The 21,560-nt window shown below is 43.2% G+C and overlaps 1 protein-coding gene across 4 annotated transcripts in view; it reads left to right on the plus strand.

Moving 5' to 3' along the window:
- Window positions 1-21,189, plus strand: part of LOC118077020 (kelch domain-containing protein 3-like) — a 65,363-nt gene extending 44,174 nt beyond the window's left edge. For all 4 annotated transcript variants that reach the window (XM_035100301.3, XM_088652640.1, XM_060280115.2 and 1 more), the window contains 5 exons: window positions 1,652-1,742; window positions 8,966-9,066; window positions 13,950-14,034; window positions 15,407-15,511; window positions 20,201-21,189. In XM_035100301.3, coding sequence (XP_034956192.1) covers window positions 1,652-1,742; window positions 8,966-9,066; window positions 13,950-14,034; window positions 15,407-15,511; window positions 20,201-20,305 — 487 coding nt within the window. In that variant the 3' untranslated portion in view covers window positions 20,306-21,189. The remainder of the gene's footprint in view (window positions 1-1,651; window positions 1,743-8,965; window positions 9,067-13,949; window positions 14,035-15,406; window positions 15,512-20,200) is intronic.
- Window positions 21,190-21,560: the final 371 nt, after the last annotated feature.

Genomic DNA, 21,560 nt, shown 5'->3' on the forward strand with positions numbered 1-21,560 from the left:
AAGCTTAAAACCATGGAAGCACCTGGGATGAATAGAGATATCGGATTCTTATCTCATTATGCATGATCAAGCTTTCTTTAGCACCTCAGCCCAGGACTAATTGCAGCCATCAGCAGCCATTAACACCCATCTACAGGTTTACCACTCCCATCAGCCCATCTCCCATTCCCACCCACCCCCACCACCCTCTGTATATATATAGGGTCTGACACTTCTGTTTCTAGTGTATCTGAAGAAGTGTGCATGCACACGAAAGCTCATACCAAAATATAAACTTAGTTGGTCTTTAAGGTGCTACTGAAGGAATTTTTTTATTTTGCTTCGACTCAGACCAACACGGCTACCTACCTGTAACTAGAACTATTAAAACCTGTGGCACATAGATCCAAGAAAATGAGCTTGAAATTGGCATGCTAGAATCCAGCACTCTGATTTTGCTTTTTGCACATGCAACAATAGAATTGTTACCATGGGCGAAAAAAATGTTGTCTTGTTTCTCAAGGGTCCCATACGAACATGGTTAGGTTATCTGCACAGTTTCCAAATGATGCGAGATATCTGGTTGCTCACATACAACGCCCCCCCCCTGTGCCTATAAATATCTAGCTGACTTCCTTTTTACATAATGGGGTGTTGATGAAATAAATTGCTTGAAGACTTCAAAGGAAGGGATGGGTCTCTGACTTTTTTCAAAGAGGCTTGCTGTGGGTGGGGAAAGAAGAGGGAGAGATTCAGGATTGAAGGACAACACCGACAGAAACTTCAATTCAAATTTTATCTCTGAAAAAGAGGACATGTCCTGGAAAAAGAGGACACATGGCAATCCCAAACCTGGCTTAGTTCTTAACACATGTTAATTTCCTAGGATTTGGAAGTGTCTCTTCTTTCTTATTCTTTTTTAGTGGTGAAAAAAAGAGAGAAAAGTGAATGAAAATGAAAAGAAAAGAAAAGAAAAATACTCAATTACATCTCTATACATTAGCATACACATGTATATAATCTTATTATCCTGGTACAAATTTCTTTATCAATAACCTATATTCTGTATAAAGTCATTCCAAATATCTTTATATTTATCCAAAGAAAGTCTGCGTTTATAAGCAGTCTGTTCACATGTTGCTACTATGTTGTCAAGCCATTCGTTAAGGGGAATCATATCTCTGGTCTTCCAGTTCATCAATATCCATCTCTTAGCCACCATTAGGGCATGTAAAATCCAATTTTGCTGTCCCGTTATCACTTTCCATAAAATAGGTATATAGTTCAAAAGAATATTCACCTCTGAAAATCTTACTTTTTTCATAGCATCTTATTTATATAGTACCGGTATGTGTCTAATACATATCTTAACAAACAGATCTAACAACCAGTTTTTAACACTCCAGCCTTAATTAAATTTTAGCACTAGCTTAATCTGGAATTTAGGGTATCTTGTATCCACAGATTCATAACAATATAGATGAGAGACATGCTCAGGAACAGCTTTGAATCCCTTAAGCAATTAGCTTTCCAAAACCTTATCTCCATATTTTATGTGCAAAGCAGGTGAAATACCTCCTCTGTCTCTCCCTATTTCATTCTGATCATGTGAAATTAGTATAATCTAAAATCAATCTTTTTTAAAAAAAACCACTCATGTTTGGATGTGCAGGTTTACTCCCACCAAAATCCCCAAAGTGAAATATGAATTGACAGAATCTCCTTTGCTAAATGGATCCGTTTCTCCACCACCTCCTGTTCTGGTGAGTGCCTTATTTCCATTTTGCCTGATCAAGAAATCTTTACAATTTCTCAGTGCTGGACATAGGAACATGTGAGAGGCTCCTTTGCCTTGCAGCTGAACGCCTGTGGATTCGCAGGATATGTTTCACACTGTGACATTACACCTTAGGTGTGCTTCAAGTATCTGTGGGGACCCCTTTGTGTATCTGCCAACTCACCCACCTCCCAAGGAGGAACTAGATCTTTTGCTGAAAAGGCAACAGGCCAGAGCCGTCTTTCCCATAGGGTTTAGTGGTGCGTTGCGCCAGGGCGCTGGCCTCTCGGGGGCACCCCAGCAAGTGAGGGAGCTGCGCAGCTTTGCCGGTGGCCTCCCCTTTCCCTCCTGCATGCTCGCCAGCTGCGCCCCATCAACCATATGGCTGACGGGCGTGCAGCTTCCTTCCCAAGCCTCTGCAGGGATCGCTCTCCCGCAGCGGCATGAGGGAGAGTTGCGCACACCCACACCCATGGCTGGCAGTGCACAGCTTCATGCACACACACCCCTATGCGTGGTAATTTGGGGGCGCTGATCAGATATTTGCACCCCGGCACCGCATCTGCTAAAGACGGCCCTGCAACAGGCGCTGCTCTAAGTGTACCTTAAGTGAGGTGTGACCCAAGAACATGCACACAGACCAAGTTTTGGAAAAGGAAAACTTCATTTATTGAAACTGAAGAATAAAAGGAGTGTCTCCTCCCCCATCGTTCAGCCCAGACCCTGAGGTCCAGCTCTGAGGGCCTTCTGCCGGTTCCCTCACTTCGAGAAGTGAGGTTCCAGGGAACCAGGCAGAGGGCCTTCTCGGTGGTGGCACCTGCCCTGTGGAAGGCCCTCCCACCAGATGTCAAGAAAATAAACAACTATCTGACTTTTCGAAGACATCTCAAGGCAGCCATGTTTAGGGAAGCTTTAAATGTTTGGTGTTTTACTACGTTTTTATAGCCGCCCAGAGTGGCTGGGGCAGCCCAGACAGATGGGCAGGGTAAAAATAATAAAATTAATATTGTTGTTATTAAAAGCATATGAAGAACAGTGCAGTTTTAGGACTAATTTAAGTGTGGCAACATGGGCATCTAATTGCAATTGTAGGTGCATTTGATTATAATCCCGGCACATTGATAACTCTTAAGCGAAACAATTTAAGATATTCCATGCTAGGAGAAGGAAAATGGGGAAGGTTGGAACTATGGCGGAAGTTCATACAAATTTGCAGAAATAGGCAGAGATTGCCAAGTTATGCTTTTTTTCTGGCTCCAACTGAGCCACTGCTTGTCAGCGGAGGGATAGAAATGTCAGGGGGGAGCCTCTTAATCAGAATCAGGAGTGGGGTGCCTTAGGCCTGCAAGGTCTCTCACACTCGTTCTCCGCTCTGAACCTGAGGCATCAAAACCCTTCTGCAAAGCTTCATGGCCTAAAATGAAATGAAAGCTGTCTTTGCGAGGGCAGAGCAAAAGTGACATGGCGGAGCTAAAAATGGCCAATAAACATTTTTTTAAAAAACAACTGCCTAAAAGCACTTTCCCCTCTCATAGTTGTATTATATGAGGGAGGGCTGTTAGTGAGATCCAAATGAAAGGTGACCCATAGTGAGAGTGCATAGCTGCCAAGTTCCGGCCTGAGAAATAAGGGACTGGACCCGAAGTAGCAGACCGGAAGTAGCGCTGCTGCCATTTTGGAACTGGGCAGAGTATGCTCAGAAGCTACTTTTGATGCTGCTCTGCCCTGTTCCAAAATGGCCACCGCACCAGAAGTCACGCTGCAGCCATTTTGGAACTGGGCAAAGCAGCATCAAAAGTCGCTTCTGAGCATGCTCCGCCCAGTTCCAAAATGGCCGCCGCACCAGAATAAACCGGGGAAAAACAAAAAAATCAATTTTTTCGGCTGGGAACACGGGAGACTTGGCAGCTATGTGAGAGTGTTTCCTTACTCCTCAAAAAATGGTAAGGGCGCATATCGTATGTTTATGACTCATCTCCCTGCCACTTCGCCAGCATGGCTTCAGTTTGTCTGAACACCTTTTTGATACACAACCCTTGAGCCTTGCCATATATAATTTATAATTGGGAGAAAATCACTCCTAGCCCACAGGGCTAGATAAGAATTCTTCAAGACTTGTATACCCTCCAACATTTCTTCAATGAAAATAGGGGTGTATTATTATTATTATTATTATTATTATTATTATTATTATTATTCCCTACCCATCTGACTGGGTTGCCCCAGCCACTCTGGGCGGCCTCCAACACATATAAAAACATAATAAAACATTAAACATTAAAAAAAACCTTCCCTACACAGGGCTGCCTTCAGATGTATATTCCCGCGTATAAGACTTACTTTTTAACCCAGGAAAATCTTCTCAAAAGTCGGGGGTCATCTTCTACGCCGGGTCCTATTTCTTATATGGCGAGTATATCCCAAACTCTATATTTTAACTGGAAAAGTTGGGGGTCGTCTTATACGCCCAGTCGTCTTATACGCCGGAATATACGGTAGTTACTTATCTCCTGGGCTCCAGGGTTGCTTAACTCCATACCCTCCAATATTTCTCCAATGAAAATGGGAACGTCCTAAGGAAAAGCGGAATATTCTGGGATCAAAAGAGAAACCGGGACTATCCGTGGAAAATAGGGGCACTTGGAGGGTATGGACTTGTATCAAGGACGCATCCGATGGTTTGCCACTGTTGTTGCCTGGCTGTTCGCCTGCATTTAAAGCCAAGGTATCTCTATCATGTCATGGGGTATTCAGTGGAGACAATTAGGTCAGAGCAGGAGAAAATGCAAAGGGGAATATATATACGGTATATATTCCGCTGGGTATACCATGGCTTATGCCAGGCCCCAGTCCACTGAGATGAACCACTTTCTGGTGCCATAGGTCACCCTCACGGGCCATCGTCAAAAACAAGACAAAGGTAAAGTGTGCTGAACGTCTTCCTTTAGTGCCGTAAGCCTTATGTTAATTTAAAAAGAATGAGTTCCTGCCAGATGGATTTGACATATGTGTCTAGGATTTCTGCTTGGTTGGTTTTTGCAAGTGTTTTTCCATCAGAAAGAAAGAAAGAAAGAAGCAATATTTTTCCTAGGGAAAGAATACTATTTCATATCATCCAACATTTTTCCAATTAAAACAGGGATGTCCCATTCCACAATGACAATTTTACTATTTATACCCCGTCCATCTGACTGCATTGCCTCAGCCACTCTGGGCGGCATCCAACATATATAAAAACATAATAAACACTGAATTTTTTAAAACAAAAAACAAAAAACTTCCTTATACATGGCTGTCTTTAGATGGCTCAGGGTCATAGCTGCCAAGTGCCCCGTTTTCCCCGGGAAACCCCCGTATTTTTTACCGTTTCCTGCAGGTGTCCCAAATGGCAAAATACCCCATATTCCCCCAGATTATGGAGCTCCTGCCGGCGGCCGTGTTCTTCTGGTGCCGCACCGGCACCGGAAGTCTTTTCTATGCACTTCCGGACATGTGTAGAAGTGACTTCCGATGCCGCTGTGCCCATTTCCAAAATGTCCGCAGCACAAGAAGTCGCTTCTACGCATGTCCGGAAGTGTATAGAAGCGACTTCTGGTGCCACGGGGCTGCTGATCCTGGATTTTTCAATCCGGAACTTGGCACCTATGCTCAGGGGTCCGATAACTCTATACCTGCCAGCGTTTATCTGATGAAAATAGGGATGTCCTAAGGAAAAGTAGGACATTCCAGGTTCAAATCAGAAACCGGGATGGCTTCTGTAAATCTGGGACTGTCCCTGGAAAATAGAGACACTTGGAGGGTCTGCTATTTCCCCTACTAAGACAGGTAATATTTTGCAGGCTCGCAGTTCCTGACCCCCTACCCCATGGGTGTCAAACACAAGGCCCGGGGGCCAAATCCGGCCCGCCAGACCTCATCATGTGGCCCGCCGAGCGCCCCAGCCAGCGGGACCCAGCAGCGGGACCTTGCTGCTGAAGTGCCGCGCCGACAAAGCGCCGACAAACAGCTGGGGCCGGGGGGGGGTCCCTTCGCGCTCTTTTCTGGCCCTGAATCAAGGCGGCGACCCCCCCTTCCCTTTCTTTCTTCCTCTCTCTCATTCTTATTCTTTCTTTCCCTCTCCTTCCTTCCTTCTTTATCTCTGTCTTCTCTCCCTCTTTCTTTTTCTTTCCTTCTTTATTCCTTCTTTCCTACTCTTCTTTCTCTCACCTCTTTCCTTCCTCTCTCCCTCCTGCTCCCTCTTTTCTTCCTTCCTTCCTTCCTTCCTTCCTTCCTTCCTTCCTTCCTTCCTTCCGTCCTTCCCATCTTTCTTCCTCTCCCTCATTCTTATTCTTTCTTTCCCTCTACTTCCTTCCTTCTTTCTCCCTTTCCGTCTTCTCTCCCTCTTTCTTTTTCTTTCCTTGTTTATTCCCTTCCTTATTTCCTACTCTTCTTTCTCTCCCCTCTTTCCTTCCTTCCTCTCTCCCTCCCACTCCCTCTTTTCTTCCTTCCTTCCTCCCTCCCTCCCCTCCCTCTCCCTCTCCCTCTCCCTCTCCTCAGAAACATAGGGTGCTGCTTTATACTTCTGGCCCTTAAACCCTGGAACCAGGAGAGCAGCTCCAGTGAGTCAACCTCAGCCAGTCCCTTTGGTGAAGGGTGGTGGCTCACTGGCAGAACACCTGTCCTGCATGCAGAAGGACCCCAGCACCTCCAGGTACTAGTAGCTCTGCAAAGGTCCTGCATGAAACCCTAGCGAGCCTCCACCACCCAGTGCAGTTACCAAAAATCATTTTTCAATAAATTGTACAATAATTGTACATTTGAATATCTACTTGCCATTAGTTCTAGTTACAGGTAGGTAGCCGTGTTGGTCTGAGTCGAAGCAAAATAAAAAAATTCCTTCAGTAGCACCTTAAAGACCAACTAAGTTTATATTTTGGTATGAGCTTTCGTGTGCATGCACACTTCTTCAGATACACTGTGTATCTGAAGAAGTGTGCATGCACACGAAAGCTCATACCAAAATATAAACTTAGTTGGTCTTTAAGGTGCTACTGAAGGAATTTTTTTATTTTACTTGCCATTATTCTGACTATGTTTCTGCTTTCAGAGCTAGTTATTACTTACATTATTACAAAAAACAGTAATAATTGAATGCAGTGACAATAATTTATGATAATAAAGAGTGGACACATAGTCCTACAGATACAACCGGCCCTTTGAGGGTGACCAAACTGCTGATGCGGCCCCCGATGAATTTGAGTTTGACACCCCTGCCCTACCCCCTTGGCAACCTGTGCTATTGGGTACCAAGAGATATCCTGCCTCAAGAAGTAGATTTTGGGGTACCATGAAAGATCCCACCTCATTTGGATTTCTGCCTCTGGACCAAAATAGCCCAGGCTGTCTCTGACCCACAGAGCCCCAACATGGTAATTTGTTGGCAATGGGGCTCATTCCTGGCCATGGGCAGCAACAGCAAGGAGAGGCATAGCTTTCTTTTCCCACAACACATCCACAGCCCAGCTTCCCACCCTTTGGATTCAATGCTAAATTTGGAAGTGTGGAAACTGCCCCTTGAAAAAGAAGCAAAGGTGGCAGTTTTGTTAAGGGGGGAAAACCCCTCCAGAACCCCAGTTCTACCGAGACCAACCAAGATGTTACAAAAACACAGCAAGTTTTCAAGTTCTCTAGAACTTCACCAGACAAGATATTACACAGGGAAATGTGCGAGGGGGAAACAAGGCATTTTTCAAAAGCTAGGTTAGTGCTGTAGCCAGGAGATTGACTTGTAGACTTAATTCGATTTTCAAAATTGAAAAATTGAATTATCTTTTTCTCCTGTGAGCTCTCCACGTTAACACAGTGTGCATGATGCAGCTGAAAGCCCATTATCTAACTCAGTGTGGATCTACACACAGGAAGAAAACACTATAAATAAGTCAGAAATTAAATCGATATGACAAAAGGGGGAGAAACGCTATGTAAAATCGCAAAGTTTTTTTTTACTCTGCAGCGCCATCTGGTGTTGCATGTTTATAACACATTCAAAGCACTGTTTTTTTTACTAATGTAGCTGAGTCCGAATTATTATATTATTCTTAACTGTCCTGCAGTCAGTTTAAGAGTGGTGTTTGCAAATTTTAAACAAACGGGCATAGTTGATTTCATGCACACATATTAGGTGTGCTGAGATATTCCTTGAAATGTTTTGTGAAGGCCCGCTGCTAAATTCTGCAGGCTGCTGTTGTGTAAGCGCGGGGGCCCTTGCACTTGTGCAATAGGAGCAGTTTTGCCCACATGCCAGCCCCAGAGGACCAAACAGCAGGCTTAAAATTTAACAAATATAAATAAATGAACTCTCTTTTTAGCGCAGCTGTGTTTGCCATTCTTGTTGTGTAAGGGAGCCCTTAGAAACTCTTCAGGTCTCCTTTTTGTACTTCTCCCAGTACAGCAAGAGTAAGTCTTTGCCTCTCTACAATCTACATATATTGTCTCCTGCAGATGTGAATTGAAAAGCATTGCTCCGATGCTATTTCAAAATGAACTATTTGCTGGAGGGACCCATTGAAACGATCCTTGAATCATTTGCTTATATGCATTTCCCGGATCGCCCCATTATCACCATTACTTAGCAGATTAATTACTCTGTACTTAATTTGCTTAGCAATTAAACCACCAATTAAATATTTGTCTACATAACATACTCCTTGGCAAATGAATTAATTAGTAGTGAATGTTGAGAAATGACTTGTTAAGCAGGAGGGCATTGTGTTTAAAAGAATAGGTTTGGTTACATTGTTCTACGACTTATTAATAATAGCTTTATTAATTAAATAAGTGCCGAGGATTTGCCCTAATCCCTTTAGGTGCTGGAACAAAAGGTAGGATAATCAAATACTGTACAAAATCAGAGGAAGATCTCCTAATACGTTGCAGAGGGGGTTCGGCAGTAGGATGAATGAGAGAACAAGATCATGGACCACTTTAATACTGGATCAATATTGTAACAGCAATATTCATCTCTCCCTTTTCACTGCCACGAAGGAGGAAATAATTGTGCTAAAAGGGGGACTGCTCTATGAGGGGGAGAAATGTGACTCTTAACACTGAAAGGCTGCTGTCTTTCATAGTAGAGAAGTTAATTTTTAGAAAAGAGGCAGCAGGGGGGGAAGCGTTAATCCTCATTTATAGTAGCTCATATTAACTAATACTTAATGGCTTTCCACTCAGACACCTCAGATGCAGGATTTACATTCTGTGCGTAACCAAGCAATGGACATGATTACAAAGGCCTTTACTTTGCTGGACTCCGAGTTTCAAAAGCTCAGCACGTAGGTATTGTTTGCCATCAATGGAAATGTTGTTTCTTCTTCTTCTTCTTCTTCTTCTTCTTCTTCTTCTTCTTCTTCTTCTTCTTCTTCTTCTTCTTCTTCTTCTTCTTCTTCTTCTTCTTCTTCTTCTTCTTCTGGATCCTTCACCCTCTTTCTTATTTTTTTTATTCATTTTTGTCTTTAACTATTATCATCAGAAATAAATCATCATCATATACACATAGGATTCTCTGAATCCCCAGACTTCCCTCCTCTCCTCCATGGTTTCCATCGTTATTCTTTTCCAACTGCATCTTATACTGTTCTCCATATTTACTTAATACTCCAATCTCACCATAGTCCTCGTTATATTGCAAGTGGTTTTTTTTTAATAATCCTGCCGATGTTTTTAATTGTTTACAGTGTTATTTTAAGTAACATATAAATTTCCCCCATTCTTTATTAAATTTATCATCTTCTTGATCTCTGATCTTCCCGGTTATTTTTGCATTTTGGCATAGTCCATCATCTGTATCAGCCATTCTTCTTTTGTGGGTACTTTGTCTTCATTCCATCTTTGGGCAAATAACATCCGCGCAGCTGTCGTAGCATACATAAACAATATTTTCTGCTCCTTTGGTATTTGTGGACCTAGAATTCCTATTAAAAAAGCTTCTGGTTTTTTTCCACAAAAGTAATATTAAACATTATAAATCATTCCCCAATATGCTTTTGTCCTCTTGCATGTCCACCACATGTGTAGAATGTGCCTTCTTTCTCTTTACACTTAATGGAAATGTTGTTTCATTAATGCAAGGCTTCCCAAAGTTGGGTCTTCAGCTGTTTTTGGACTACAGTTCCCATCACCCCTGGTCACTGGTCCTGCTAGCTCAGGACAATAGGACTTGTAGTCCAAAAAACAACTGGAGACCATGGTTTGGTCTCCAGTGAAAGATAACGCTCGATGTCTTTAGATGATTGAAATCAGCATATGTTTGACAATAAGTTATAGAAAGTTTATTGCTGTGAAAATGCTGGATGATGGCTCTCATTACTTTAAGGCATGGGAAAACCTCACTGCAAATTTAATTTGGATTTCCCCAATCTGTGGGGAATGTGGTTAGGGGGGGGAGGAGGAGAATCCAATATGAAATCACATGTTACCCAACCTTGTGTGGGTGAGTGTCATTTTGTGGGGTGCCATTTATCACCACACTACACTACATTGGTGAGCTCCTCATTGGTGGGACCGGGCGCCACACACACGTATTCCCCTGCCCCAGTTTTTAACCCACTTTTTGGTGCAAGTTTGGTATATCAGAAAACTTGTATCGTAAATATTTTACAAAGTGATTGGCCTTGGCATAAATCGGCAAAAAACCTGAGGACATGCGCACAGTGGGTCTCAGGTTTCCAGATCTCGGGGAGGGTGGGGAAGTACTAATTGAGGAGAGGGGACAACACAGAGTGTGAATATATCCCATCAATACATCCCACTAGTGTGGACAGGAAACACTGACATGAGTTCAGCTGAGAACTCAGGTGTTATAAGAAGAAGGGGAAAAACCTGCTCCTTTTCTCTTACGGGGTATCCAAGAGCCCATATAGAGTCCTTAAGTGGGTTCCCTATTGGTAGGAGAAAACAACAGAGGCCAACGAGAGACTATTGAGAAGCAAAGCAGCTAGTACGCCTGATCTTTATTAAACCGTTGCAACAGGGTCCTCACTCACCACATGCAGGAGGTAGGAGGAACCCAGAACAATGGTGCGCAAGCCCTTATATAGACTTTTGAAATTGCCCACTCTGTAGCTCAAGATCACCTCCCAAAACATCATACATACGTCACAGAAGGAGACGGTCTACAGCAGAAATACATCACAGGAGGTGGTCTACAGCAGAAATCCTGTTTGCCGGGATATCTGTTAATGGTCACTGATTGCTTTACCTGGGCAGCCTGGCCACTCTTTTGTGATGGTAAATACATTTAGTTCCTGAATCCAGGTCACAGGCTCACCCTATTCATACACAAATACACCCTTAGGACAGGTAAGCAAAAGACAACGGAGAGGCTTTCACCATTTCCTTCCTCCTTGCAGAGAAATTTGGGAGAGTCAAAATGGGTTCAGGATTGCTCTCCTGTACTATTTCAGACACGGTGGTTTATATACTTATGCATGTGTTTGCCTTGTACATTATTTTATATTTGGGACCTTACAATTCTTATAACACAGGTTTTGTCCAAACCTGAGTTCAGCTCAGGTTTGGACAAAAGCACACATAATAAAATTTGCACTCAAGTGTGTACACAGTTTATGAGGCCTATCCTAGAAGGAGTACACATTCCGCTTTCCTCTGCATCTAGCATGCTCCCACTGCTGGTTTGTGAAGCTGTAAACTCAGACTTTAGCCACAATCCACATCTGTTCCTGTAGTTTCTTGAAAAATTCTGCATTTTGATCTGTCCCCCGAAAAACCTCCAGATTAGATCCAATTTGAAAATGTAAATGGGGGTTGCATTGCACATTTGTTTGTTTGTTTGTTTGTTAAAATAAAAAATAAAATACACTGGGGGGGATGTAAGCCACATGAAGACATCCATACCCCCTTTGTGCCTCCTCGTGTGGACAAACCGTGGTTGACTTGGAAACACATCAGGCTATGCTGATGTGTACAATGACATACAATTGGGATTTGATACACAGCAGGGGTGCTGGTGGAAATAGCTCCCTGGTTTCCAGCAAACAGCAGGCAGGCTTTCCAAAGGAAATGCACAAAGCACAGAGCCACTTTCCAGCTTTCCGAAACACCAAGCCGGCATGCCACCCGGGAAGGCGCAGTTGGAGGAGAGATAAAAATATTCCCGGAGGAAAACCAAGTTAAGCTGAAAAGTTGTATTAAAAAAAAACAGGAGAGAAAAAGTCAGTTCCTAGCCAAACGAAGTTCCACTTCGTTATAAGCATCCCTGATATAAAAACTCTTTTCAATTCACTGAATAACTTTCCTCCTCATTAAAAATTAGTCCTCTCTTGATTAAGGACTTATACCAAGATTCTAGGTCTTCTTCATTCCCCTTCCTTTAATTCCATTCCTGAGTCCTATCAAAACTACATCATACTTCCCGCCCAAGCCAGAAAAAAAAAAGAACATTGCAAGCATTTGTCTCTCTCCGAAAGGGATACTTTACACCCTGACACACTTTTCTCAAACTAATAGCCCAGACCAAAAGCTTCTGTCTCTAAACGGGGGGGGGGATTGTCTAAGGGGAACACAATATTTCTTTTTAACAAACAGGTGGTGCCAACCTCACCAATATAATTCACAGATGAATGAAGCTCAGCTTTCTACTCTCCCGTGCCCTGAAATTAAATCTTCTGGACTTATATTTGCTTAACTTTTAAGTATGGTTTATTTAAAAGTGATCTATGGATCTCTGCCCTTGAGTTTAACATAAAAGCACACATTTGAGTAATTACCAGTCAACAGGCAAAGTGATCACTCACCTGCTTTGACCTTGACATGTCCAGTTTGTATTTTTAGATCTCTGCCCTTTCATCCTATCTTCTATAGTAATTGGGGTGCTTTTCCATCAACTACTGCTTCCCAGTTTAACCAAACAGAAACATAGGCAATTCTTAACCCTGAGCAGGAACTTGTAAAATGGGAAGGTGCCCAAAAATATTTAAAGAATTAAGATATTTCATCCTTAATTAAACAAAAAGTTATGTGTTGTCCCGGCACAGGATCAAATCAATCACAGAGATTGTAATAAATAAAAACGTGCTCCTTTTCACTTATGGGGTATCCAAGAGCCCGTATAGAGTCCTTAAGTTGGTTCCCTATCGGTTGGAAAAAATAACAGAGGCCAACCAGAGAATATTGAGAAGCAAAGCAGCTAGTAAGTCTGATCTTTATTAACTGTTGCAACAGGGTCCTCACTCACCACATGCAGGAGGGAGGAGGAACCCCAGACAATGGTGGGCAAGCCCTTATATAGACTTTTGAAATTGCCCACCCTGTAGCCCAAGACCCCCCCCCAAAAAAATACGTTCATCACAGAAGGAGGTGGTCTTCAGCAGAAATTCTGCCTGCCAGGACACCTGATAATGGTCCCTGATTACATTTCCTGGGCAGCCTGGCCATTCTTTTGAGATGGTTAATACAGTGGTACCTCTGGTTAAGAACTAAATTCGTTCCAGAGGTCCGTTCTTAAGCTGAAACTGTTCTTAACCTGAAGCACCACTTTAGCTAATGAGGTCTCCTGCTGCTGTTGCACCGCCAGAGCACAATTTCTGTTCTCATCCTGAAGCAAAGTTCTTAACCTGAGGTACTATTTCTGGGTTAGCGGAGTTTGCAACCTGAAGCGTTTGTAACCCGAGGTACCACTGTACTTTAGTTCCTGAGTCCAGGTCACAGGCTCACCCTATTACTACACAAATACACCCTTAAGACAGCATTTGTAAGCAAAAAGACAATGGGAAGGCTTTCCCCATTGGTCTCCCTTACTGAAGAGGAATATTTGAAGTCATTGGGAGAGTCAAAATGGCTTCAGGATTGCTCTCCCATGCTATTTCAGACGTATGGTTTATATGGTTTATATACTTATGTATGTGTTTACCTTAATTTATTTGAGACCTTGGAATTTTTAGAGCAAGATGAAATCTCCCCCTTGTTTTTAACTAGGATTCACTTCCCTAGGGTTCCATCAAGAGCTATCAACCCTCAAGACTCATCTTCAAAGGAAGATGTAGAGACTACCACTGTTTTTATCTCAAAGTCTGTATGGTAGGAAGAATGATCCCTGTATTCAAGGATGCTCTGCTGCTCCTCCAGTCTGAATGATCATTGTGGCTTCTTGAATCCAAACATTTAAACCTTTTATTTTCTCCTATGATCGTCTTTTCAGTGCAAAAGCTGAACTGGTCCAGGAAACACTGACTTTTCAACGTGAAAAAGAGCGGTTCAACAAACACTTTAAAAATCAACAGAAGGTAAGTTTCTGCTCCTCCATGAAACTCTGGGCTGACACTCCTACATCTTCTTAGGTAGCTTTCACATGTGACAATTGTTTGGTACTCTGATTAGTAAATGGTCAAAACAGGTTGAAGCAAGAAGAAATCCAGTGATGACCATAGACAACTTTTAGGATTGCTTGGTATTGCTTAATGGCCTACATTTGACATGAAGAACATGGTTGGCAACCTCCGTCAACACATGACCTGCTCCGGAGAGATGTTTGAGGGTTGAGTCCCTCTAATTGTGATTTGTGGGAGTGGGTGGCGCTGTGGTCTAAACCATGGAGTCTCTTGGGCTTGCCCATCAGAAGGTCGGCAGTTTGAATCCACGCAACGGAGTGCACTCCCGTTGCTCTGTCCCAGCTCCTGCTAACCTAGCAGTTCAAAAGCACACCAGTGGAAGTAGATAAATAGGTACCACTGTGGTGGGAAGGAAAACAGTGTTTCCATGCGTTCTGGCACTCATCGTGGTGTTCTGTTGCACCAGAAGTGGTTTAGTCATGCTGGCCACATGACCCAGAAAGCTGTCTGTGGACAAGTAACGGCTCCCTTGGCCTGAAAGCAATATGAGCACCGCAACCCCATAATCGCCTTTGACTGGACTTAACCATCCAGGGATCCTTTACCTTTTACCTTAATTATGATTTTTATGGGACCTTGTCGCTTGGTTTGATGCAGTGACGCTTCTGTCGCTAGATAGTTTTGAAATATTGTCCGCTTGCTCGGTTTTTGTTGTTGTTGCCTATGGAAAAATAATATTTAAAATGGTTGGAAGAATTCTAGGCCAGGGATGGACGGACTTTCGGTTTGTGGGGACTTTTTAAACTACAACCCCAAGATCCACCAATTGGAGGCTGGTGTAAAAAGATTTACGTTGAGAATTAAAGAATTCTGAGCCCATGAATTTATCCTAGTATCGGAACTGAATGGATCTCACAGCCCCCTGCACAAAAAACTCTCTTCATTTCAGGAACATAATTTAGGGTTTGGCGAGGATGGGGTTTTCTTGCTGCTATGGTTAAACATTTGGGAGTAACAGGTAGGTAGCCGTGTTGGTCTGACGCAGTCAAAATAAAAATAAAAAATCCTTCCAGTAGCACCTTAGAGGCCAACTAAGTTTGTCGTAGGTATAAGCTTTCGTGTGCATGCACACTTCTTCAGATACACTGAAACAGAAGTCACCACACTATACATAAGGGTCTGGTGACTTCTGTTTCAGTGTATCTGAAGAAGCTGTGCCAATTCTTGCACTCCTTTCACTGTTCTTTAAACTTTAAATGTGTGGCTGAAAAACACTTAAAACCTTTACGAGTGTGGATTTTATTTTATTTGCAAAAAAATAAATTAGGAACTCCAAGAGATGCTGGAGAAACACAAAGCTCAAAATGAAGCGTGGCTGCAAGCCAGAGCAGAAGAGAATGACAAAGAAAGAAAAGAGCTCTACAAACTGAGGGTAAATATTACAAGTTAGGGCTTTTCCTAATGCCCTGTCCCTTAGGTTTGCATTCCATGCTATTCGCGGAACATTTACTTAGAACTGCACACTGCTGTTGCAAGACGTGTACTTTCAGCATTCAGGGTCTACCTTTAGTTCTGCCAGCCATAAAACTTGTTGGTTAACCTGTTTCATACCTTATATTTAAGGCAGTCTTACACCACTTTAACATGCATGGCAAATAATCTTGGGAACTGAAGTTTGTCAAGGGTGATGAGAGTTGTCAGGAGAAACCTTATTCCCCCCCCCCCCCCGAGCTATAGTTCCCAGTGTGGTTTAACAGTCAATCCCTTTTCATAGGGAACTGTGGGAATGGCAACTCGGGGAAGAGAATAGGGTTCACCTAGCAACTCTCAGCAGAGCCGTCTTTCCCATAGAGTTTAGTGGCACTTTGCGCCAGGGCGCCGACCTCTCATGGGCGCCCCAGCAAGTGGGGGAGCTGCGCGGCTTTGCTGGTGGCCTCCCCTTTCCCTGCATGCCCGCCAGCTGTGCCCCATCAACCATATGGCTGGAGGGCAAGCAGCAATCCCTGTAGAGGCTTAGGATGGAAGCTGCGCCCCGCCAACTATATGGCTGGCTGGCGGGCATGCAGCTTGCTTCCCAAGCCTCCACAGGAGGAGAGCAATCCCCGCAGAGGCTTGGGAAAAGGTTGACAACTCTGGGACATGGAGGGGGGGCACCGGAGGGATCTTTGCACCACAGTGCCGGATATGCTTAAGACAGCTAGGATTCTTTAGAGGAAGCCACAACTGGTACAGTGGTACCTTTGTTCTCAAACTTAATCCGTTCCGGAAGTCCATTCCAAAACCAAAGCGTTCTAAAACCAAGGCGCGCTTTCCCATAGAAAGTAATGCAAAATGGATTAATCCGTTCCAGACTTTTAAAAACAACCCCTAAAACAGCAATTTAACATGAATTTTACTATCTATCGAAACCATAGATCCATAAAATGAAAGCAATAAACAGTGTACTGTACTATAAAAATAAATAAGACAGTATTGTAGACGATAAAAATTAAAATTATTTTTTCCCCTTACCTGCACGGATGATAGTCATTGTTTGGATGGGGGTGGGGCTTTTATCCATTTCCGCAGTCACACAATCAATCAGTAGCTGAACTGGGTTCCACACAGTCACAAAAACAAATCAACTGAAAAAGCCTCAGAAACAAAAACACAAAATAAGCAGCAAAAACTAAAGCGCCAAACCTCATCCATTCCGGAAGTCAATTTGACTTCTGAAATGTTTGAAAACCAAGGCGCAGCTTCTGATTGGTGCAGGCGCCCAGAAACAATAGCCGACAGCTGCATTGGACGTTCGGCTTATGAAAAACGTTTGAAAACTGGAACACTTACTTTGGGAACCAAGGCATTTGAGGACCAAGGTAACACTGTATAGTATTACCTTAAATGCATGGTGTGGATTTTGTTGTTTCTGTCTAGCAGTGGCTATGGGATGGGCCATTTCCAACCTGTTTTTTCTCTAGTTTAAGCTCATCAGCTCACTTCCAGAGTTTATTTTGGTATACCCGAAGGACGTATTGGGAAACCAAATCTACAGAATATATTCCCTGACCATAATGCCACATATGCTCCCTTTGGGACATAGAGAACCAGCCCCTTCCATCAAAGGCCCAATGTGACCGCTGGACCAGCAGCGCTGCATCCTTTTCTGTTGCCCGGCATGCGTGTTTGCCGGGCAGAGGTAGGGCATGGAGGATCAGCAGAAGCCACCCCACCAGGCCAGCTCTCACCACCAATGCTGCCAGCCATGCACGCCTGGGGTACGGAGGGTTCCTCGGAACTCGCACGCCAGCTCAGCCCTGGCCACTGGAGCCAAGTAGGGCTGCGTTTCAACCTTGCCCGCCCATGCAGGGACAAGTCCTCCCGCCCAATGCAGCCCTTGATGGGCAAATACCCCACCCCGACACTGGACAGGCGCCCATTCAGCAAGGGGGCAAGGGACGTGGTGGTAAGGCCAGGCTCCAGGGCCCAGAAACCCCATGCCAAGCCCCTGTGTTGGAGCACATACTGGGCTTCACAATAATGTCAGTAGTCCCATCCACTAATTTTTGCTGTCCCTGTGGCTCTCTTGCCCAAGAAAGATGTCATTAATCATGAACTGCTTTTCTGAATTCTGGATTGGTTGCCAAAGCAGTGGTTTGTGAATTTGTTGTTTAGTCGTTTAGTCGTGTCCGACTCTTTGTGACCCCATGGACCAGAGCACGCCAGGACCTCCTGTCTTCCACTGCCTCCCGCAGTTTGGTCAAACTCATGTTGGTAGCTTCGAGAACACTGTCCAACCATCTCGTCCTCTGTCGTCCCCTTCTCCTAGTGCCCTCAATCTTTCCCAACATCAGGGTCTTTTCCAGGGAGTCTTTTCTCTTCTCATGAGGTGGCCAAAGTATTGGAGCTTCAGCTTCAGGATCTGTCCTTAAAATTCAGGGGAAATAAAAGAAAGGACTTTTTCACCCAGAGCATAGTTAAACTATGGAACTCATTTGCATTAGAGATAGTGATGGCTGCCAACCTAGTTGGCTTTAAAAGAGGATGGGACAAATTCAGGGAGGAGAGGACTATTGAAAGCTGCTAGGCATTATGGCTCCACAGCTGGAGGAAATAATTTCATTTTATTTTCGTTTCACTTAATTTACATACTGCCTTTCTATATTGCTATACACAGGGCAGCTTACAAGCTGAAGAAACAACAAAGATTGCACACCTCATAATCTGCTCTAATACAAAAATGTCACAGCTTAATCAATTAGAATATAAGAGTACATAATAAAATTAAATACCAGCAAATAATAATGAAACAGAAATTCACTATTATCATTTACATTAAATAATTTCTAAACCATAATCAATAAAAATAACAGCAAGTCACAATAACGCAATACAAACTGAGAAGCAAAGACACACAACCTATAAAATTATTATTTTTAAATATCCCTGAACTGCTCTTCTTTCTTCCCAGCTGCTTCTGCTGTTCCTAAATACCAGTTGTCCAGGTCCTGCTCGCTGGTTTCCCAGGTTTGTCCAGGTTTCCCATGGGCTTCTGGTTGGCCATTGTGAGGACAGGATTCTGGACTAGATGGGCCACTGGCCTGATCCAACACATTCTTCTTACGTTCTTATGCTATCTGGGTGTTTCCTCATGGTACTAAATTCCCAGTCTTGGCCACACTGCAATTTGGGGAGAGCAACAATAATTTTCCGATGCAAGTTTGCCCTTATATGGAGTTACCCGTAGCTCACTTGCCGTGTGCCTGGTGAAAGGACCGAAAGTTATGTTTTTCACAAAGACAGTATTCCAAGATTAAAAGATCTGCAGCTCTCTTTGACTGCAAAAGTAGAAATAGTACAGTTTAACGGATGGGCCTTGTTTTCCTTTGCCTTTACACAAGGAAGTGACCCAAAGCAAAATCCAGTGATGACTCACATATTGCTCGTTCTGACTCACAGCATTAAATTGTTTTTGGAGAGTGTGATTTGCTATAGCCTGCAGTTCCTTGGTGTGTGAGTGTGTCCACAGACTTTTCTACTGTCAATGTTTTAGGGATACCATGTTCGTGGGGCCATAAACATAGTTTGTTCCCATTCAGACCTATATTTATCACTGATTTTAGAGAATTCCTGTGCTGAGAGTTCGGTTTTAAAAGCAAAACCATACCTCTTGCTCTGTCTACTGTTTATATTATTTAAACAAAACAGTAAATGAAACAAGTGATTTATTTGTTTTTTGCTTTGTGCATGTAAAATATCATACCCTCCAACGTTTCTTCAACGAAAATAGGGACGTCCCATTCCTCAATGATAATTTTACTATTTCTACCCCACATACCTTGCTGGGTTGCCCCAGCCACTGTAGGCAGCTTCCAACTTATATAAAAACATAATGAAACATTGAACAGTTTAAAAAACTTCCCTATACTGGATTGCCTTCAGATGGCTCAGGGATTGGATAACGCCATATCCTCCCAACATTTTCCCAATGAAAATAGGAACATCCTAAGGAAAAGTGGGACATTCTGGGATCAAATCAGGGGATGCCTGAGCTAATGTGTTTATGGTCTGACACAGAGGGTTGTATCCAACTGTGCTGTTCTGCTTGTATAGCAGGCTTCCTGTTGCCCAACATAACTTCTCCCTTCTCTTCCCTGCCGCCACCCATGCATCTCTCAAAATCTGCGCCAGGAGACCTCCTAGAGCTGGCATCCCCAAACTTCGGCCCTCCAGATGTTTTGGACTACAATTCCCGTCTTCCCCGACCACTGGTCCTGTTAGCTAGGGATCATGGGAGTTGTAGGCCAAAACATCTGGAGGGCCGCAATTTGGGGATGCCTGTCCTAGAGCAGATTTGGATGATGGGGAGGGGAGAGTAACAGGAATCTTGCTGCATAAGTAAGTGTTACACAGTGCCAGAGACTTGTTCTCTCTCTCTCTCTCTCTCTCTCTCTCTCTCTCTCTCTCTCTCTCTCTCTATATATATATATATATAGCAATATATATATACCTTATTTTTTTGCAAGAAACATGGATAGGTTGTAAAAGGAGCAGGTCTAAAGGAAGATGTCCTATCTTGCAGTTCATTCCCGTGGCTCAAAATAATAATAATCTAAAACCCGGTTTTCTTGTTTTGTCGCAGGAAGAGATTCTCAATGATCAGGAAAGATTGAGAGACGAACAGCAAAGCGTTTATCAGCGCAATCAGCAGCTCCTTTCTATAATGCAGCAGTTCAAAGGAATGTGAACCGTTTGCTGAAAAAAGCCTGGTCACATGCTCTTCTAGATCATAGCAGCTACACAGCACCACTTGAACAACTGAGCTCTTATGTAACAAAGATCCCATTACCGTACAAACTGAAGTTTGATCTCGATAACTTTCCATCCGGCCCCAGGACGATGGTTCAATTAAATTCCCACCCAGTTTGGAAAATGTTCTGAGTTTTTGATTCAGTATTTTCTATGTATATATATCTCAGGTGCTTGTATGTGCTGACACGACATTTTAAAATGGACAGAAGGAATATAATGCTATATTCATAACTTAGGAAATTTGTTCTTGTTAAGAAAGATTAATGGATTTGCAAAGAGAGAGATTATGATCAAAAAGCCGCTTTGATTCCTTCTCCCTTTCTCAGACTTTGGAATGGTATACACTAGAAGACCCCGAATTCTGCTCCAATCCTTACCTGGTAGAAGTTACTATCTGAAATGACAGTACTGAGGACTACTGAGAACATATGACTTTAGGATGAAAGGACTGGTGGAGGAAGGGCAAAATCTAAATTCATTTTGTCCTCCTTGTCAAAAAATTGGGCATGTTGGATCTGTGCACATTAACTCTTAACTTTTTGTGAGTGTCATAGCTACAGTGTGAGTTTCCAGTAAGAGGGGTGTGTGGGTGTGTGTTAATGCTTCTTGATTTGGGAGGATTGGTAGAACAATCATGCTGGAATCAGAGATAGGTCGCTACTATGCCGGTGGAAGAGTCTGAAAAACATACCATACCACTGATGTAATTATTTGAAAATCACTTTCCTGCAGGTAGTTTGAGGATCAGAAAGCACCTTGTGCCATACAGTGAGAGAAAGAAAATGAGAGATTTTATCTGAATAAAGTTTGTGTTCCTAATATTTGTTTATTTAGTGCCTTAAACATCACATTAATCATCAACTTAAGCATGGCAACACAGAAATAAGTCCAGTAAAACTTTCCCTGGGAAGTTAAGCAGTCTTCATACACAAAGTGCTTTACAATTGCTGTTGTGTAAACATTACAACTGGAGTCTGCAGTGTGTTGCATGTACCGTAGCTACTGTGTGGTTTTCAACCTTTCTGAGTCCACAGCTCCCTTAACCAACTGCATTCTTTCTGCGGCACCCCTACGGGGCTCAGGAGCCCAGTTATGTCACCCCTTGCCTGCAGAGCTGGCAGCCTCTTATCCTTTGTCAAACACCCTCCCTTGTGGAGTGTTCCCTCCTCTCCTCTCTCCTTGTATTAAAT

The sequence above is a fragment of the Zootoca vivipara genome, chromosome 10 (genome assembly GCF_965207765.1).
Source record: "Zootoca vivipara chromosome 10, rZooViv2.hap1.1, whole genome shotgun sequence".
Taxonomy (NCBI): Eukaryota; Metazoa; Chordata; class Lepidosauria; order Squamata; family Lacertidae; genus Zootoca; species Zootoca vivipara.